Source organism: Ambystoma mexicanum, chromosome 3q (assembly GCF_040938575.1).
Source record: "Ambystoma mexicanum isolate Mex_15411 chromosome 3q, UKY_AmexF1_1, whole genome shotgun sequence".
In the NCBI taxonomy this organism is placed as follows: domain Eukaryota; kingdom Metazoa; phylum Chordata; class Amphibia; order Caudata; family Ambystomatidae; genus Ambystoma; species Ambystoma mexicanum.
The window spans coordinates 1,111,935,609-1,111,957,321 of record NC_090926.1 but is presented as its reverse complement, the minus strand read 5'-3'; the positions used below and the strand labels follow the sequence as shown (position 1 = coordinate 1,111,957,321).

General features: G+C 46.2%; 1 protein-coding gene across 1 annotated transcript; it reads left to right on the top strand.

Moving 5' to 3' along the window:
- The first annotated feature begins 868 nt into the window (after nucleotides 1–868).
- Nucleotides 869–19,673, top strand: LOC138448056 (putative per-hexamer repeat protein 5). Its single transcript, XM_069604597.1, has 9 exons — nucleotides 869–967; nucleotides 2,207–2,404; nucleotides 16,528–16,710; nucleotides 17,039–17,221; nucleotides 17,489–17,641; nucleotides 18,359–18,557; nucleotides 18,604–18,839; nucleotides 18,927–19,125; nucleotides 19,444–19,673. The coding sequence occupies exons 1-9, from the start codon at nucleotides 869–871 to the stop codon at nucleotides 19,671–19,673; spliced, it is 1,680 nt and encodes a 559-aa protein (XP_069460698.1).
- The last annotated feature ends 2,040 nt before the right edge of the window (nucleotides 19,674–21,713 follow it).

The window sequence follows — 21,713 nt, the reverse complement described above, 5'->3', positions numbered from 1 at the left end:
ATAAGTAGCCTTCAAAGGAGAAGTGCCCCCTACGGTTATTATGAACCAAAGTTTTTATAGGTTGCATCCATGGATCGTCTTTGTGACTAAGAATTAGGAAGTGGTCTAGGCATCTACCGGCCTCCACCGCGTCATCATTGTTGGCGGAGTGATGAGTGCTGGCGGCAGGGATACTCGTTGCTCTACTGCTGAGGTCAGCATGAAATGTGTAAAGTAAAAAAAAAAAAAATACAAAAAATCTTTTTTTTAGATTGGAGGAAATGGGCACGGGCAGCTCATATGGTCAGACTGGACCATAAAACAGCCTTAGGCACAATGAAAAAGTGGCCAGCAGTTGCAAATGGATGTTCAGTCCTTTAGTCACTGACTGTTTGAATAGTACCCAAGGGGGTGTTTTTTGTTCAAATGTAAACAAATTGTGATATTTAAAGAATGTTTATTCAGCAATAATGGTCAAAACTACTAGCTGCCTAGTGAAGTAACTCCTCAAACTGGCGCACATTGGCCTAAAAAGTGGCCCATTTTGACTGGCCTACACTAGCATTTTGCATTTTTGGTACGGTCTTCGTCCTATTAACCTATAGGCCAGTCCAAGTCTGGCGGCTCATCCATAATGGGTGAGGAGGCGTCCACCCATTATGGAGGAGCTGAGGAGCCAGCCCAGTGAAACACTGAGCACTCCCTCAGCTGCTTTTTCCAGCTGAGGGAGTGCTCCTGGGCTCGCTGAACTGTCAAAGGGAAACACGGTTTGCTTTTGACAGTTCAGTTCCCCAGCCGCACATGATCACTGAGCCATGCAACGCTGGGGGCGTTTTGCTTCGCCAGCCTTGCATAGCTCATTGGAAATGTTGGCTGGGGCACTGTATGTATGTATGTGCGAGAGGGTGCTCCTGCGCCTCCTCGCACATACGGGCATAGCAAGCTGGAGCAGGGCATTTTAGCAGCCACGCGCAGGCTGCTGCAGAAGGTACGTTTATGGTGATTTATTTTTCATTTAAATGTGTATGGATGCGTGTATTATTGTGTTATGGGACTTTGGTGGGAGCAGGATGGTCGGGAGCACTGGGATAGTGGTGGGAGCATGGTGGGGAGAGACCAGGGTCTGTACTGGGAGTAGGATGCAGTGACGGCATGCAAAAGATTATCTGGCACATTTGGGGGTGCCCGGCCTACCCAAATCTTGCTATGGGGGGCCCAGGCCAAAAAAGTTTGAAGACCACTGCTCTACTGGGTCATACCTTATATAAGAGGTGTCCAGGTGTTCTCGATAACAACCCCACATGACTAGGCGAGTTGAGCCATCTTGGTTTTTAATGATGAATGTACTCAATGTAGGCAGGTTGACTACTGGTCGATTTCACTTCCCTACAATACACTAAAAAAGAAAGCGTTGAAGGAATTTTGTAGGATCCGTCCTTTCAGGATAGGGGGAGCGACAAGGAAAGATTTCCTCGATTCGGCTTAATTCACAGAATTTCTGTCAGCATTGACCAGTAGGTGGGATCCTCAAAATGAGTGGAAAGGGGTCCACAACAGAGTATTGATATGACATAAGCACGGCAGCCATTGCCGTCCACCTAACTCATGGGTCTACAACCCGCAGCTGTCTGGATGTTTGGGACTTCCCCTTCTATGATACGTCACAGCATTGACCATGTTGACTGGGCCTGATGGGAATTGTAGTAAGAACGCATTAAGGAGCAAGGGTAGCCAGACAAGGTGATGCCAGTAGATTGTTTCAATGCCGTGTACAATATGTGAAGGCTCAGCAGCCATAGAATCTGGCTTCTTGAGATGTGGGAAGACCATTTCTGGGCAGGGGGCACAGGTCACGTGACATCAATTCACCAGTGAAGGCGAGGGCAAAGTTCAGGTGATATCACTTGTGGAACATATGTACCCCACTGAAAGGCATTGATCATGAAACCCTTTCTAATAATAACAGGCTTTAATATAGCTTTTCCTATCAGATCTTCTAATGAGCCCCTACTATTAGCTGCTATTATTATCGGATGTGTTAGTACTCAATGGGCATTATAACCAAGTTGCCACCATGGAAACTGGTGTAAACAGCATGCTGGCCCATTGCCATGGGTGAATGCTTAATGCATATGTGACGCCCCAAGCAGCAGTGTCCACATGACAAACGTCTGGTTTAGAAGAAGCAGCTCCATCAGTAAGAACCTGTTCGTCATTCTCTGAGCAGAATGTGGGCATCAGCACTGGCATTGAGCAGAATGCGGGCATCAGCACTGGTATTAAGCGGAATGCGGGCATCATCAGTGGTATTGAGAAGAATGCAGGCATCTGCACTGGTATTGAGCAGAACGCAGTCATCAGCACTGATATTGAGCAGAATGTGGGCATCAGCATTGGTATTGAGCAGAATGTGGCGCCAGCAGTGGTATTGAGAAGAATGTGGGCATTTATGGGGCCCCTAGGGGACCCTCACGTATGGAAACAAGGCACAATCACCACACACAAATTGATATGCCAGACACAAGGTTCAATCCCCAAAATCTAGGGTTTATTGCAAAGCAAATAGTCTCAGTCGGCCGACTGGGTCTCACGTCCCACAACGTGTGTCACCCAGACCTCGTGGGACGCAAGAGAGCGAGCATTCTACAACAGTTACATATATACAGAAGGGTCATCTTATAATCAGTAATGACACATTCAAAACCACCCATAATGTATCTTTCTTTGCAATGATTTCGATGATTGACAATTATGACGAATATGACACCCTTCAGACATCTATTCAGCAACAGTTTGCAATTTGCGAAGGTGCAGATACCATTCTTTGTTTTAGGGAACATAATGCTCTTGTTCTTTCAAGCAAGCTGAGTGCAAGGGAGAGACACATTCCAAGCCTCCCTATCGTCTAGTTTCTTTTTGTGTGCTAGAGGTCAGCTCGAACTACAGGGGCTCAGAGAAGGGGGGGGCCGCAAAAGAAAGCATAATTCAAGCCATTAATGGTTCATTTCTCCCGTTTCTGCCACACCAGCGAAACTAGCTGGCACCTGCGTAGTGATTAAATGTCTTGTTGCTTACTTCCAAGGAATTGTGAGGGAGGCGACCGGGGCATTGCTGTCTGGGTTTCTCTGGGCTGCGTTTCAACATGTAACTTGTGGCCTTGCTCTTATGCATGAGCAAAATGAAATAGAATTCACTTACAGCAAAGCAGTTTGAACAGAAAAGCAAGAAAGCGAAAGTTACTAAAAATGGCGAATTCGATTCCTACAAAATGGACGCTCTCTAGTTATACTCAGGAGTCTGTACCAATAATGCTGAACATATGATGTGGTTGGTTTTCGGCCAACAAAATATATCACCTATACTATGGGTGGGTAATTTCTAGACTCACAAACCCTCCTCTTGGCCGTAAACCAAACGCATCATCCGAACATCGCATCTTCCTCTGACCATGTATCTGATTCTGAGCTATGCATACTACTATAATCGTCATCATTGTCATCGATATTGATTGACATAAATTCTCTCACTGTCTTCATTTCATGATTCATCTTTGTATCCAATCTGGGTGTTTTGTTTCCTGCGTTACCATGTGTACGCATACATCACTTAATTCAGTGCAATTATTGGTAAACAGTGTATGCAACAACAGCATGTCATGAATATTCCGAGCACTGCTACTAAAATTGCAACCAATTTCCATCCCCATGAGCGTAATACCTCCCAAAACCAGAGGCTTATGTTTAATTCCCAACTACCTTCTGGGGGCTGGAGATCGGGGCTCAGAACGTGCAACTTTTTTATCGCTTCAAAAATCATAGGGGAGGAGTCACTTACGAATACGCAACATGATGATCCCACGATTTTGCAAACTCCCCCACGATCAGCCAAAACTATGTCAAGAGCCATCCTATTTTGAAGTGTCATCAATCTAATCCCTTTTTCCTCCAAAGTCATGTTGTATAATATATCCGTTGTCCCTTTTATCGTTTTTTCTAATATTCTGGACAGTTGTCTTATGTTATAGGAGTTTATTACTTGACCCCAAAATGGTATAAATGATTTTGCTATATCTTCTGCAATCAATCCTCCTTCCTCATTTCGCAGAGGCCTGATCTAGTCAATTTGGCTATATCTGCCGTTTTTGAAAGAAACACCCCTGGAAACAGAATCCCTAAGTAACAAGTACCTCCTCAATTTCTCGGCAACCAGGAATAAGCTTTTTCTCCACATATGAAGTAGACAGGATCACCTATATATACTGGTTCTTCCTCTCTCTTGAGGAATGCTACGTTCATACATCTGGTGAATGTACCTACCAAATAGGAGCCTATCATACTTAAGCAAAATGGAACAGAGCGAGGACTGTAATTTATTGTATAGGAGGGGGGCACTGTATCTTTATTCCCTTCTAGGTTCATGTGAAACGTGATTACAGATGATTTATATGGCACATATAATCTATCTTGTGGCATTACCACTGGTCTTATTAGTCTTGCTTTGCCGAATATAGAGCAACCTACAGGTTTCATTATTACCTCCTCAAATTCGTCCATGTTTGTTCTATCTAATTGACCCGTTTCACTCTTATTCCATTTCCCATAATATAGTGCACTTAAGGACGCATAACATGCAGAACTCAATGGCAGTGGCTGCACATACCAACCTATTCCCTTTCCACCATGTCCACCATGATACACCCAACAATTGTTTTTCAGAATTGAGTGTGTCATATTCATTATCAAGAGTAGTGTATTGTTTCCATATCCTTCCCTGTGCCTTTCTTCCATTGGGGACAAAGTATAGGAAATTACATGAACCGGGCTTTCAGTGACAGAAATATTTCTAATAGGCAAAAACACTTCTAATGGATGTATCTCTTCTAGATACCATAATAGTAGGGCTGTTATTATTGGTGCTAGTATACTCATCACACACATGACTATTGTTAAGATCAGCATACAATTTCTTTGGCACTCTTTTTCTCGCAATCATATAGTCTTTATATTTACTTCATTGTCAGCATTGGTGCAGGAGGGGGCAGAGGCTGGTGCAGGCATTTTTCTTGATTTTTCTTCTCCAACAATGTTCGTTGTGAATGGCTCTTCCCGCTGCATTTGCCCGAATATCAGTAAGTTCTGAAGTGTCAACAAAGTGTTTTAGCCAGCTTTCCACAGCCTGGGTTGCTATACATTGAGCAAGATTATCGTGCTTCTGCACATTGCTCAAAGAACTCCGGAGCAGTCATCAATTGCCTTTGTACCATATCAGCCCCACTTGTCCATGTGGGGTGATCAACACATTGATTATTTTTTGTTTTCAAAGATAGCACCGGGGAACCGCGTTTGTGAGCTGTCAGATTTGCACAACTCCCACGCCTCTCTCCCATAGGCCTCTGGTTCCCACTTCATCTGTGATGGGAAATAGAGGCAACAAAGAAAATAGAACGAAACTCTGATCACTTCTTATCTCGAGACCGTATATTGTACCGTATTGCTCCAGGTACTGTGTTATCGGTGAATAGTGCGGGCACACTTCCAGATTCAGGCTCAGAGTCAGCCTGTGGCTCAACGAGAAATGGTGGGTGCCAAAGTGATGATGCAGGCTTTGTGTCAACCAGCAGCGATGCAGATTCTGCTGGGCACCGTTGGGGCACTCTTAGCCCTTTCTCCTTTATAGCAATGTTTTCAGGCTTTGTTTCAGGATCAGACAGATTTTGTGGCGGAGAACTGGCAATCATTTCCTTTGTTTCAGAGGCAACTGTCTCTCTCTCTTGTTGTCTGGATCAGGCAGTTCTTTCAATGGTGACAGAACTTTCTTTGTATGCGTGGCATGTATCCACGCCTTCCTACCGTCCACACGGACTGCTGTCTGTGTTGCCAGAAGGACTTGGTAGGGCCCCTGCCATCTGAGTGCAAGCAATGACTTCCTCTCGAAATTCTTCACCAGGATCTAGTTGCCTGGTTGCAGAGAATGCCCCAGACCAGTATATCTGATGGGGAGACCTTTGTGCACCTGCTGATGAATCAAACACAATTTCTGCATTGCCAGGTTACAATATGTACTAAGGACAGGGTATTCTACTTCTTTCAACCGTCTCGGCTGCGGCGCACACCAACCATTGGCAGGCCTCCCCATCACTATTTCATAGGGGGAGAGCCCAGTCCTGGCTTGCACAGATGTGCATATGCACAACAAAGCTAGGGTCAATGGATCCGTCCACGTAACTTGTTTCCTGCACACATTTTACTAATCCTGGCCTTTAATATGCCGTTCTGATGGTCAACAAGCCCAGGACTCATCGGATGCCTGGCGCAATGGAATATTTTATCAATCTGGAGACCTGCGCAAATCTGTAATATTACTGCGCCTACAAAGTGCGGGCCGTTGTCTGACCATATGACTCGGGGCAAGCCAAACCATGAAAAGTACTCCTTTAACATCACTTTAGCAGTGCTCATGGCAGTGCAATCCTTCAGAGGATATGCTTCCACCCATTTACTGAACGCAGACACTATCACCAGTACATATTTTAAGTTCTGACACCTTTCCATCTATATAAAATCAAAGTGGATCACCTCAAATGGCATAGAGAGGGGGGGACAAAACTACCTGTTGGAATAGCTGTTCCTTTTCCAACATTGTGTTGTAAGCACGTTATGCAATTTTGCACCAGCCTTTCCGCATTTTTCTTTATGTGTTTGTTCTGCCACACTGTAGCTAAATGCTGAACTATTTTCTTTGCACATATGTGCGTGGGGCTGTGGGCCATAGTGACCATCGCAGTTACATAGGAGTTGGGCAGCATCCAATTTCTACTCTCCTTGTCCACCCAGCAACCTTCCAGATCTAATTCTGCAGAGCCCTCAGCCCACTCTTGTATTTCATCAGCAGTTGCTTCCGCCTGCATCACTTTGACGGTAGCAATCCCATTCTCTATCATGCAGGGCACTTCCTCTGACTGTACTGTTAACATTTTGGTGCTCAAATCAGTGGCAGTTTGTTTCACAATCCTGTCTGCAAATGCGTTTCCCTCTCCCACTTTGCATGCTACTCTTTTATGCACCGCGCATTTTACTATTGCTAGGCGCTTCGGACACTTAAGTGCAGACAGCAATCGTACTATCAAAGGGCCATGTTGAATTCTGGTTCCATGTGATGTCAAGAAACCCCTCTCAGCCCAAAGTCGGCCAAAATTATGTACCACCCCGAAGGCGTAATGACTGTCAGTATATATACTTACACTCAGATTTTCAGAAATTTCACATGCTCTGGTTAACGCTATTATCTCTGCGGCTTGTGCGGAGTTGTAGGGGATTCTTTTACTCTCTACAATACTTTTATGTGTCATAATGGCATAGGCAGCAGTTGATGTGCCATCAGGTAATTTAAAGCAAGAGCCATCACAAAACAGTTCTCCATCTGGCTCTTTCTGTGGGGTGTCTGTTAAATCAACTCTTCCTTTCGTTTCTTCTTCAGTAACCATTAAACAATCATGGGGAGGTGATTCATTCTCCCTTCTCTCTCCACTGGGCAGTGGCATTAATTCTGCAGTATTCAAAGTGCTACACCTCATAATTTGAATGTGTGGCGCAAATAGGACAATTTCATATCTAGTCAATCTAGCGGACGTGAGCTGTTGCGTCTGCGTTCTATTTCATAGAATGTCTATGGCATGTGGCACCATTAAAATTAAGGTGTGCCCCAACACCATTCCTTCAGTTTGTTTCACTGACGCAGCCGCCGCTGCAACAGCTCTCAAACAACGCGGCAAAGCACATGCTACAGGGTCCAGTGCAGAAGAAAAATAACTGCATGTTCTATTTCTTCTGCCTTGTTCCTGCGTTAAAACAGCCAACACGCAGCCTTCATTCTCATGGACAAATAATCTGAAAATGTTTTCATAGTTTGGTGTGCTCAAAACTGGAGCGGAGCACAATACAGTTTTAAGCAGATCAAATTCTCTGTGGTATTCTTCATTCCATTCCAAAGGCAGCACAGCATCCTTCTTCGTTAATGCCACCATCGGTTTTACAATCATCTCGAAGTTTGCTATCCATTGACGGCAATAGGAAGCCATGCCTATTATGGCTCTGACTCCTTTCTGCGTTTTTGGAATAGGCATACCAGAGATACTTTCTATCCTTTCTGGTGTCAGTCTTCTCCCCTCTCTCGAAAGTAGGTAGCCCAAATAAGTGACCTCCTTTTGACAATATTGGATTTTTTTCAAACTAGCTTTATGGCCATGTGCTGCTAAGTGTGACAATAACAAAGCAGTACCTTTTTTACAAATCTCCTCTGTATCAGCAGCAATTAACAAATCGTCTATGTACTGCAATAATAGACAAGCCACCGCTAATTCTAGCATATCTAACTGTTCTTTCAATGCTCTGCTGTAAATACTTGGACTCTCTGTATAGCCTTGTGGAATTCGTGTGAACGTAAATGACCGTCCCCCTAACGTGAAAGCAAACAAATATCTGCTATCCTGGTGTACTGGAATGCTAAAGAATGCATTCCTAAGGTCAATCACGCTAAAATATGATGCCGAGGCAGGTATCATTGTCAGAACTGTGGTGACGCCTGGGACCAATGGGAACTGAGGATTAACCACTTTGTTCAATGCGCGTAAATCAATTATGAAACGGTATGGTATCTCATTACCTCCTTTCTTATACACCGGGAGAATGGGGCTGTTACATGTGCTACCTGTAATCTCTTCAATTACATTTCTTTTTACCAAATCTGAGACAATACTTTTCAATGCTTTCTCGCCCTCCACCGAAATCTTATACTGAGGAATACATGACAATGTTACTCCTTCTTTCAAAACAATTTTCACTGGTTCTATCTTCAAACATCCCACATCATTGTCACTCACTGCCCATATACAAGTCGGTACTTCTCTTAACTCCCGACAGAGGTTTGGACAAGAACTCGGACACTGGTATATTCTGCGGTGATATTGTCAGAAACACTCCATCAGGAGTGCAATGGATAATCACACTTAATTTTTTCAACAAATTTATACCTAACAGATTCTTACCACAATTCTGTGTCAATAAAAATGGACAATATTCAGTAAATGGCCCTAGTGTTACTGGTACTGATGGGGATATGGGATTAATAACTGGAGTGCCTGCAAACCCTACTGAAACATTTTTATGCCCTGACAGTGGTATTTCCGGAAGCAAGTGGTGGTCTATTGATTTACAGGAATTATGGGAATAGACACTGGTTCCAACCCCTGTCTTGGGCTGTCCTATTGAGGGAACAACACATCATCCGATGTGTAATCACTACTATAATTCATATTTGGTTGTGTATCAAAAATGTTTCCGCCCCTGCCTCTATTGCGCTCACTTTGAATTTGGAAGTAAGGAGTCTGACTCTGATCTTGGTTCTGATTCTGATTTCCTTGATTATTCTGGTTTTGCTGCATATTATTATTCCTATTCTGTCCATTTGTTCCCGGGTGACCTCTGTGCTGTCTTCTCTGACCATACCCATTTCTATTTTGTAAGTGTGGACATTGAGCTCGCCAGTGACCCTCTTCCTTACAATATGCACACTGATTTAATCCCAAAGGACCCCCATGCATGTTGGAATTACTTCCTCTCCCTTGCGCATTTCCTCTTCCTCTATTGTGACCCTCTACCTGCTGGAGTAACACCATTGTTTTCAAATCTACCCTATCTTTCACCTCTTTCTCTTTCTCTGTATTAACTCTATTCTCACAGTACTGGCCCATATGTAATACCTCACTCAATGTTTTTGCTTGCCATGCATTTTCAGATGTCATTATCAGGTTTTGGATTGGAGGTATTAATCCCCTCACATATTTATCAACAAACAGTCTTTTCTCTGCCTCAGTGCTTACATCCTGCCCACTGAAATCTGTAAACAGTTCCTCAAATCTATTGAAGTAGTCTGTTGCTAACTCATCTTTGCCTTGAACACATGCAGTTAATTTGTCCCATACAATTCTTTGTTCTGGGACTATCTCCTTCAACTTTTGTGCTATGCGTCCTGGTAATACTGCCATATTTGGCGATGGTTTCTCGCCTGCTTTCCTGTCCGCATCCTCTGTTGCTAGATGCTCCCATGTGTCACCAAAACTATCCTGATCGTCTACTTTTCTTATTTGCTTCCATATGTCTGCTGGTAAAATTACTGGGAAGATTAGGTCAATATCGTTCATAGTAAAAATGGACGATTTCAAATAGGACTCTATTTCTTCATAGAATCCCGCCAGATTTTTTCTCAAATCAGGGATCGTCTGTTTTATATTATTCACCTCTTGCCTGGAGAAAGGAACATGTACTTACTGTGCTGTATAATGTGCTTCCGTTACCTGCGCTGGTTGATCACCTGTTGCAGGAATGCCTACTTTCGGCACAAAGGTAGGTGGAACTTCCCTCATGGGAAATATCGCACTCACTTTTCCTCCCCCCTCCCTCATATGCAACACTATTGCTAAATCAAGGGATAAGGCTGTTTCTCCTGTATCGCGTTCAATAGCTCTCTTATACACTGCCATTAATTCGGGGGGGGGCTAAATTGCTTATTTTCTATATCTCTATCCTGCAAATATTCAACCATCACCTGCAGTGCTTTTCTCTTCATAGGTAATGTATATTGATCAAATATTTTGTGCACTTCCATCGTGGGAATACTAGCATCTGTAATCCGTTTTAGCGCCTCTCGTGTACATATTTTCATTTTCTCACTAGCCTGTCTTGATGATATGATATGATATGATATGATATGGCATTTGTAATGCACCTATATACAAGTGTTTCAAGGCGCGACGAGGCAGTGGGGGGGAACAAGGGGAGAACAGACAACGATCCTACTAGGCCAGGTGTCATTCAGATCGCGCAAGTGCAAGGGTAGGGGGACTGGGAAAAGTGCAAAGAGAAGGGGAGTGGGGAAGTGCAGTACATGGTTAGTAGAATACAAGATAAGTAATAGGGCCAGCTGGTGGCAAGTGCAAGGAGAGTGCAGTACATGGTTAGTAGAATACAAGATAAATAAAAGGGCCAGCTGGTGGCAAGTGCAAGGTAAGTGCCGGGAGAAGGGGCTGTAGGATACAGAGACAGTCCACTAGTGCAGGTAGGCAGTGCAGGGAAGAGTGGCAGGGCCAAGGACCGAGATCAGCGAGTGGCCAGTTGCAGATTCAGTGCAGGTTCAGTGATTTTAGCAGGGGAGAGAGGGAGAGAAAGCGGAGGCAAAGAGGAAGGTCTTGAGGTGCTTCCGGAACCGGAGATGGTTCTCCTCAAGTTTCAGGGAGGCAGGAAGGCTGTTCCAGAGGGAGGCCCCTGCTGCGGAGAGAGATCTACCCCCAGCTCGTTGCTTGGAGAAGCGGCTGACCCTGAGGTAGTTGGAGGTGGATGAGCGAAGAGCTCGAGAAGGAAGATATTTAGGAAGAGAGAGTTGAAGGTATTTTGGCCCAAGGCCCCAGAAGGCCTTGTGGACAATGCAGAGGGTTTTGAACTTAATCCTCACGGCCACTGGGAGCCAGTGTAGCAATTTCAGTCCTGGAGAGATACGGTCCCTGGGCTTGAGGCCAAGGACAAATCTCGCAGTCCTGTTCTGGATGAGTTGCAAAGGGCGGGGAGTAGAGGCAGGAAGATTTAGATAGAGGCTGTTACAGTAGTCCAGCTTCGAGAGAACCAGGGCTCTGGAAACACTGAGCCTCTGGGGGAAGGAGAGTAAAGGAAGGATACCTCCGAGGAGGTGTAGCTGGTAGTGTGACTTCTTAGAGAAGTCAGATATGTGAGGAGAGAAAGAGAGTGTGGAGTCGAAGATGACCCTGAGGTTTTTTGCCTTGCAGGTAGAAGCAGGAAGAGGGCCAAGGGAGGCCGGCCAGAGAGCTGCAGGGAAGGAGGGAGTGGGTGTGCCTATAAGTAGAATCTCAGTCTTACTGGCATTAAGGCAGAGGTCGTTGGCGGCACACAATTCCTGGATAGCAGAAAGACAGTCGGAGATGAGGGAAGGGGAAGAGGAGGCCGAGGGTAGCCTGAAAATGAGCTGGGTATCATCCGCATAGCACTGGAAGTTGGGACAGAGAGCGGCGATGTGGTGAGCAAGAAGTGCCAGGTACTGGTTGAACAGCCAGGGGGAGAGGTTAGATCCCTGGGGGACACCACAGGTAGAGAAGAAGATGTCAGAGAGGAAGGAACCTAGTTGGACCTGGGAGGGTCGATTGGAGAGGAAGGAGGTCAGCCACGCCAGAGCCTGACCAGTGATACCCAGGTTATCACGGAGACGGTTGAGCAGAATGGTGTGGTTGACAGTGTCAAAGGCAGAAGAGAGGTCGAGCAAAATTAGAACACAAGGGGTGTTAGAGTCAAGGTTTGAGAGCAGGTCCTCACGGATGTTCAGGAGAGCAGTTTCCGTGCTTCTGGCAGCTCTGAAGCCAGACTGATGGTCATGAAGACTACCAACATATTCAGCATGGAGATTAAGCTGGGAGATGGCCAGTTTCTCCAGGAGCTTGCCCAGAAAGGGAGTGATAGAGATTGGGCGATAGTTAGCTGGGCAGGAGGGGTCGGAAGAGGGTTTCTTAAGAAGGGGGTGCACAAGGGAGTGCTTGAGGGGGGATGGGAAGACTCCAGAGGCGCAGGAGTGATTGCAGAAGTCATCCAGGGCAGGCGCAGCGGAGTCGATGTGGTCCTTGATAGTTTTGGAGGAACAGGGGTGGACCTGTTTTGGCGGGAAAAACCGCCGATGCACATATGGTATCGCCTCTTGCCTTTCCCTTCTTACGTCTTCATTTCTATACTCTGGCATAGAAAACATTTCAGCACATGCTTAATCAAGTTCATTTTTAAATTCAAAAAGCCTGTCCACGTGTGCCTTTATTTCTACATCTCTTTCTCTCAACCGTGCAAATGCATTCAGATCCCGCAACTTCTGCGGCGGTACCATTCCAATCAACTGCTTCCATCACGCATTAGATATTCTCCCATGCATTCCAACAATACCTGTTTTTCTCTCGTCTTTCTGAAATCATACATCGAATCCAGCGTTGATGTCTCATCGTTTCCATCTATATACATTTCTGCCTGTTCTTTTAACTCCTTTCTTCTCTCTCTGCCGACCGCACTACGGGTTATCCTAGTACACTCACTTTGTACCGTCCCCTCTCTTCCCATACCGTCTTCTCTTGTTACAGTGAATTCAAGTTCTATAGGTGGAGGGGGAATGGGGTTTCTTGGAGGGGAGGGGCCGGTGCAGATGGGACAACGGGAAAGGGGAGTGCTTGCTGCGGCTGTACGGTCTGCAACTGTAGTGATGACTGGGCAACAGGAAAATGGGCGTTAATGCAATTTTATCAACCCTACTCTTAGGGCACTCTTGTCTCGTCTCGGTTAATATCTTATTGATTAGTTCATCTGATTAATGCAATTCTTGCTGAAGGTATATTTTGTCTATTCCCATCTGGACACACCTATCTGTCTTTCTTATATTCTCATCCCACTCCTTTTCATCCTGTTCTTTCACTCTCTCTATTTTTCTCTCTGCTTCTCAAGCGGAGCATAGCTTCCTTCCTCCAGTCTCTAATGACGTCAAACATCGCAGGGAGCGCTTTCTTTTTCAACAGTATTGATTCCAAATAATCTATCCTCGCCATCTCATAACTCCCATGTTTTGGCCATTGTAAATCTTATTTGTGTCTGGTTTGCATATGCCAAATTTCACAAAACATTATTGCCCCTACACCATACTTCACATACATCTCGTATGCCGGTGACCCTACAGGTGGCGCAGCCTGGCCAGTTTCCAAAGATTGTCTACCGCAGTGGAAAAGTCCCACTAAACAGGAAGACAATATCCCAGGCATGTTTTAACCTTACCCTGGACGTTTGATCTTGCAAGAGCAACACTCAACCAATATCAGGGTTATTTAGAATCGGGGCACGACTCAACTGATCAACCAAGTCATCTTTCAAGATGCAATTCGTCTGTATTCTGATGAAACCAAGAATCGTCGTGTCTGCATATCTTGGCTCACTCTGCCTCATTTCTGGACCCTCGCCTCCTTGCTCTCTGGCAGGACACGTCGATCAGGGATCAGTTGTGTACAGATCTGCAAAGGAGTCTCTCACCATTTTGACAGGGGTGCCCCGAACACCTCTCGATCCCGTCTTGACCGTCTCGTCCTCGCTTCGTTTTCTCCTCTCGCCTTCCTTAAATTACAACGTATATGATGGAGCAAGTGGGGGAGGGTCCATATTTGGGCGCCATTTTGATGGGGCCCCTAGGGGGCCCTCGCGTATGGAAACAAGCCACAATCACCACACACAAATTGATATGCCAGACACGAGGTTCAATCCCCAAAATCTAGGTATGCAAAGCAAATAATCTCAGTCAGCCGACTGGGTCTCACGTCCCGCAACGTGTGTCACCCAGACCTCGTAGGACGCAAGAGAGCGAGCATTCTACAACAGTTACATATATACAGAAGAGTCATTTCATAATCAGTAATAACACATTCAAAACCACCTATAATGTATCTTTCTTTGCAATGATTTTGATGATTGACAATTATGACGAATATGACACCCTTCAGACATCTATTGAGCAACAGTTTGCAATTTGCGAAGGTGCAGATACCATTCTTTGTTTTAGGGAACATAATGCCCTTGTTCTTTCAAGCAAGCTGCATGCAGGGGAGAGACACATTCCAAGTCTCCATATCTTCTAGTTTCTATTTTTGTGCTAGAGGTCAGCTCGATCTACAGTGGCTCAGAGAAGGGGGGCCAAATTTCACAAAACATTATTGCCCCTACACCATACTTCACATACATCTCGTATGCCGGCGACCCTAAAGGTGGCGCAGCCTGGCCAGTTTCCAAAGATTGTCTACGCAGTGGAAAAGTCCCACTAAACAGAAAGACAATATCCCAGGCATGTTTGTACCTTACCCTGGATGTTTGATCTTGCAAGAGCAACACTCAACCAATATCAGGGTTATTTGGAATCGGGGCATGACTCACCTGATCAACCAAGTCGTCTTTCAAGACGCAATTTGTCCATATTCTGACACAACCAAGAATCGTCGTGTCTGCATATCTTGGCTCACTCTGCCTCGTTTCAGGACCCTCGCCTCATTGCTCTCTGGCAGGACACGTCGATCAAGGATCAGTTGTGTACATATCTACAAAGAAGTCTCTCATCATTTTCACAGGGGTGCCCCGAACACCTCTCGATCCCATCTCGACCGTCTCGTCCTCGCTTCGTTTTCTCCTCTCGCCTTCCTTAAATTACAACGTATACGATGGAGCAAGTGGGGGAGAGTCCCTATTCGGGTGCCATTTTGATGGGGTCCTAGGGGGCCCTCGCGTATGGAAACAAGGCACAATCACCACACACGAATTGATATGCCAGGCACGAGGTGCAATCCCCAAAATCTAGGTATTGCAAAGCAAATAGTCTCAGTCGGCCGACTGGGTGTCAACGTCCCAAAAACGTGTGTCACCCAGACCGTGTGGGACGCAAGAGAGCGAGCATTCTACAACAGTTACATATATACAGAAGAGTCATCTTATAATCAGTAATGACACATTCAAAACCGCCCATAATGTATCTTTCTTTGCAATGATTTGGATGATTGACAATTATGACGAATAGGACACCCTTCAGATATCTATTCAGCAACAGTTTGCAATTTGCGAAGGTGCAGACACCATTCTTTGTTTTAGGGAACATAATGCTCTTGTTCTTTCAAGCAAGCTGCGTGCAGAGGAGAGACACATTCCAAGCCTCCCTATCTTCTAGTTTCTATTCGTGTGCTAGAGGTCAGCTCGATCTACAGTGGCCCAGAGAAGGGGGGCCGCAAAAGAGAGCATAATTCAAGCCATTAATGGTTCATTTCTCCCGTTTTTTGCCGCACCAGCGAAACTAGCTGGCACCTGCGTAGTGATTAAATGCCTTGCTGCTTACTTCCAAGGACTTGTGAGGGAGGCGACCGGGGCATTGCTGTCTGGATTTGTCTGGGCTGCGTTTCAACATGTAACTTGTGGCCTTGCTCTTATGCATGAGCAAAACGAAATAGAATTCACTTACAGCAAAGCAGTTTGAACAGAAAAGCAAGAAAGCGAAAGTTATTCAAAATGGCGAATTCTATTCCTACAAAATGGACACTCTCTAGTTATACTCATGAATCTGTACCAATAATGCTGAACATATGATGTGGTTGGTTTTCAGCCAACAAAATATATCTCCTATACTATGGGTGGGTAATTTCTAGACATCAGCACTGGTATTGAGCAGAATGTGGGCATCAGCACTGGTATTTAGCAGAATGTGGACATTAACACTGGTATTGAGCAGAATGTGGGCACTAGCACTGGTATTGAGCAGAATGTAGGCTTGAGCACTGTTATTGTGCAGAATGTGGGCATGAACACGGGTATTGAGCATAATGTGGGCACTAGCACTGGTATTGAGCATAATGTGGGCACCAGCATTGGTATTTAGCAGAAAGTGGGCATTAACACTGTTATTGTGCAGAATGTGGGCATAAGCACTGGTATTTAGCAGAATGTGGGCATCAGCACTGGTATTGAGCAGAATGTGGGCACCACCATTGGAATTGAGCAGAATGTGGGCACCAGCACTGAAATTAGGAACAATGTGGGCACCAGCATTGGAATTGAGCAGAATGTGGGAACCAGCACTGGTATTGAGCAGAATGTGGGCATCAGCACTGGTATTGAGCAGAATGTGAGCACCAGCACTTGTATTGAGCAGAATCTGGGCACCAGCACTGGTATTTAGAAGAATGTGGGCATGAGCATTGGTATTTAGCAGAATGCAGGCATTAGCAAACCTAATGAGCAGAACGTGGGCATCAGCACTGGTATTGAGAAGAACATGGGCATCGGCACTGGTATTGAGCACAATGCGGGCATCAGCACTGGTATTTAGCAGAATATTAGGCATCAGCACTGGTATTGAGCAGAATGTGGGTGCCAGCAGTGGTATTGAGCAGAATGTGGACACCAGCAGTGGTATTGAGCGGAATGTGGGCATCAGCACTGGTATTGAGCAGAATGTGAGCAGCAGCACTGGAATCGAGCAGAATGCGGGCATCAGCACTGGCATTGAGCAGAATGTGGCAATCAGCAATGGTGTTGAGCAGAATGCGGTCATCAGCACTGGTGTGAAGCAGAATGTGGGCATCAGCACTGGTATTGAGCAGAATGTGGGTGCCAGCAGTGGTATTGAGCAGAATGTGGGCACCAGCACTGGTATTGAGCGGAATGTGGGCATCAGCACTGGTACTGAGCAGAATGTGAGCAGCAGCATTGGTATTGAGCAGAATGTGGGCACCAGCAGTGGTATTGAGCAGAATGTGAGCAGCAGCACTGGCATTGAGCAGAATGCAGGCACCAGCACTGGTATTTAGCAGAATGTGGGCATCATCACTGGTATTGAGCAGAATGCGGGCATCAGCACTGGTATTGAGCAGAATGTGGGCACCAGCATTGGTATTTAGCAGGATGTGGGCATCATCACTGGTATTGAGCAGAATGTGGGCCTCAGCACTGGCATTGAGCAGAATGCGGGCATCAGCACTGGTATTTATCAGAATGTGGGCTTTATCATAGGTATTGAGCAGAATGTGGGCATCAGCACTGCTATTGAGCAGAATGTGGGCATCAGCACTGATATTGAGCAAAATGTGGGCCTCTGCACTGGTATTGAGCAGAATGTGGACATCAGCATTGGTATTGAGCAGAATGTGGGCACCAGCACTGGTATTGAGCAGAAAGTGGGCACCAGCACTGGTATTGAGCAGACTGTGGGCATCAGCACTGGTATTGAGCAGACTGTGAGCAGCAGCACTGGTATTGAGCAGAATGTGGGCCCAGCGCTGGAATTGAGCAGAATGTGGGCACCAGCTTTGGAATTCAGAAGAATGTGGGCATCAGCACTTGTATTGAGCAGAATGTGGGCACCAGCATTGGCATTGAGCAGAATGTGCACATTAGCGCAGGTATTGAGCAGTATGTGGGCATCAGCACTTGTATTGAACAGAATGTGGGCCTCAGCACTGGTATTGACCAGAATGTGGGCATCAGCACTGGTGTTAAGCGGAATGTGGGCACCAGCACTGGTATTTAGCAGAATGTGGGCATTAGCACTCGTAATGAGCAGTATGTGGGCATCAGCACTGTATTGAGCATAATGTGGGCATCAGGACTGGTATTGAGCAGAATGCGGGCATCAGCACTGGTATTTAGCAGAATATTAGGCATCAGCACTGGTATTGAGCAGAATATTAGGCATCAGCACTGGTATTGAGCAGAATGTGGACACCAGCACTGGTATTGAGCGGAATGTGGGCATCAGCACTGGTGTTGAGCAGAATGTGAGCAGCAGCACTGGAATTGAGCAGAATGCGGGCATCAGCACTGGTATTGAGCAGAATGTGGACATAAGCAATGGTATTGAGCAGAATGCGGTCATCAGCACCGGTATTAAGCATAATGTGGGCATCAGCACTAGAATTGAGCAGAATGCGGGCGTCAGCAGTGGTATTAAGCAGAATGTGGGCATCAGCAGTGGTATTGAGCAGAATGCGGGCATAAACACTGGTATTCAACAGAATAGGCATCAACAGTGGTATTGAGCAGAATGTGGGAGCCAGCAGTGGTATTGAGCAGAATGTGGGCACCAGCACTGGTATTGAGCGGAATGTGGGCACCGGCACTGGTATTGAGCAGAATGTGAGCAGCAGCATTGGTATTGAGCAGAATGTGGGCACCAGCACAGGTATTGAGCAGAAAGTGGGCACCATCACTGTTATTGAGCAGAATGTGGGCATCAGCACTGGTATTGAGCAGAATGTGGGCACCAGCATTGGAATTGAGCAGAATGTGGGCACCAGCACTGGAATTAGGCAGAATGTGGGCACCAGCATTGGAATTGAGCAGAATGTGGGCACCAGCACTGGTATTGAGCAGAATGTGGGCATCATCACTGGTATTGAGCAGAATGTGGACATCAGCACTGTTATTGAGCAGAATGTGGGCACCAGCGCTGGAATTGGGCAGAATGCGGGCACCAGCTTTGGAATTCAGAAGAATGTGGGCATCAGCACTGGTATTGAGCAGAATGTGGGCATCATCACTGGTATTGAGCAGAATGTGGACATCAGCACTGGTATTGAGCAGAATGTGGGCACCAGCGCTGGAATTGAGCAGAATGCGGGCACCAGCTTTGGAATTCAGAAGAATGTGGGCATCAGCACTGGTATTGAGCAGAATGTGGGTATCAGCACTGGTATTGAACAGAATGTGGGCCTCAGCACTGGTATTGACCAGAATGTGGGCATCAGCACTGGTATTGAGCAGAATGTGGGCACCAGTACTGGTATTTAGCAGAATGTGGGCACTAGCACTGGTATTTAGCAGAATGTGGGCATGAGCACTGGTATTTATCAGAATGCAGGCATTAGCAAACGTAATGAGCAGAACGTGGGCATCAGCACGGGTATTGAGAAGAACGTGGGCATCGGCACTGGTATTGAGCAGAATATGAGCAGCAGCATTGGAATTGAGCAGATTGCGGGCATCAGCACTGGGATTGAGCATAATGTGGGCATCAGCACTGGTGTTGAGCAGAATGTTGCCATCAGAACTGGTATTGAGCACAATGCGGGCAGCAGCACTGGTATTTAGCAAAATATTAGGCATCAGCACTGGTATTGAGCAGAATGTCGGTGCCAGTAGTGGTATTGAGCAGAATGTGGACACCAGCACTGGTATTGAGCGGAATGTAATGGGGGCATCAGCACTTGGTATTGAGCAGAATGTGAGCAACAGCACTGGAATTGAGCAGAATGCGGGCATCAGCAGTGGCATTAAGCAGAATGTGGCAATCAGCAATGGTATTGAGCAGAATGCGGGAATCAACAGTGGTATTCAGCCGAGTAGGCATCAGCACTGGTATTGAGCAGAATGTGGGCGCCAGCAGTGGTATTGAGCAGAATGTGGGCATCAGCAGTGGTATTGAGCAGAATGCGGGCATCGACAGTGGCATTCAGCAGAATAGGCATCAGCAGTGGTATTGAGCAGAATGTGGGTGCCAGCATTGGTACTCAGCAGAATGTGAGCAGCAGCATTGGTATTGAGCAGCATGTGGGCAGCAGCACTGGAATTTAGCAGAATGTGGGCACCAGCATTGGAATTGAGCAGAATGTGGGCACCAGCACTGGAATTAGGCAGAATGTGGGCACCAGCATTGGAATTGGGCAGAATGTGGGCACCAGCACTGGTATTGAGCAGAATGTGGGCACCAGCGCTGGAATTGAGCACAATGCGGCACCAGCTTTGGAATTCAGAAGAATGTGGGCATCAGCACTGGTATTGAGCAGAATGTGGGCACCAGCGCTGGAATTGAGCAGAATGCGGCACCAGCTTTGGAATTCAGAAGAATGTGGGCATCAGCACTGGCATTGAGCAGAATGTGGGCACCAGCACTGGTATTGAGCAGAATGTGGGCACCAGCACTGGTATTTAGCAGAATGTGGGCATGAGCACTGGTATTTAGCAGAATGCAGGCATTAGCAAACGTAATGAGCAGAACGTGGGCATCAGCACGGGTATTGAGAAGAACGTGGGCATCGGCACTGGTATTGAGCAGAATATGAGCAGCAGCATTGGAATTGAGCAGAATGCGGGCATCAGCACTGGTATTGAGCATAATGTGGGCATCATCACTGGTATTGAACACAATGCGGGCATCAGCACTGGTATTTAGCAGAATATTAGGCATCAGCACTGGTATTGAGCAGAATGTGGTCATCAGCACTGGTATGAAGCAGAATGTGGGCATCAGCACTGGTATTGAGCAGAATGCGGGCATCAACAGTGGTATTCAGCAGAATGTGGGTGCCAGCAGTGGTAATGAGCAGAATGTGGGCACCAGCACTGGTATTGAGCAGAATGTGGTCATCAGCACTGGTATGAAGCAGAATGTGGGCATCAGCACTGGTATTTAGCAGAATATTAGGCATCAGCACTGGTATTGAGCAGAATGTGGGTGCCAGCAGTGGTAATGAGCAGAATGTGGGCACCAGCACTGGTATTGAGCAGAATGTGGGCATCACCACTGGTACTCAGTAGAATGTGAGCAGCAGCACTGGAATTGAGCAGAATGTGAGCACCAGCAGTGGTATTGAGCAGAATGTGGGCATCAGCACTGGTATTGAGCAGAATGTGGGCACCAGCACTGGAATTGAGCAGAATGTCGGCACCAGCATTGGAATTTAGCAGGATGTGGGGACCAGCACTGGTATTTAGCAGAATGCGGGAATCAGCACTGGTATTGATCAGAATGCAGGCATCAGCACTGTTATTGAGCAGAATGTGGGCGCCAGCACCGGTATTGAGCAGAACGTGGTCATCATCACTGGTATTTAGCAGAATGCAGGCATCAGCAATGGTATTGAGCAGAATGTGGGCACCAGCACTGAAATTGAGCAGAATGTGGACATCAGCACTGGTAATGAGCAGAATGTGGGCACCAGCACTGCTATTGATCAGAATGTGAGTATCAGCACTTGTATTGAGCAGAATGTGGGCATCAGCACTGGAATTGAGCAGAATGTGGACACCGGCACTGGTATTGAGCAGAATGTGGGTTCCAGCAGTGGTATTGAGTAGAATGTGGGCTCTAGCAATGGTATTGGCCATAATGTGGGCACCAGCACTGGTATT

Coding starts and splice junctions, on each gene's coding strand:
- LOC138448056 (XM_069604597.1), top strand. CDS start 869: ATGTATGTGCGAGAGGGTGCTCCTGCGCCTCCTCGCACATACGGGCAT. Junction 17,222..17,488: donor GCAGTGGTATTGAGCAGAAT/GTGGGCACCAGC, acceptor GGTATTTAGCAG/GATGTGGGCATCATCACTGG. Junction 17,642..18,358: donor GCACTGCTATTGAGCAGAAT/GTGGGCATCAGC, acceptor GGTGTTGAGCAG/AATGTGAGCAGCAGCACTGG.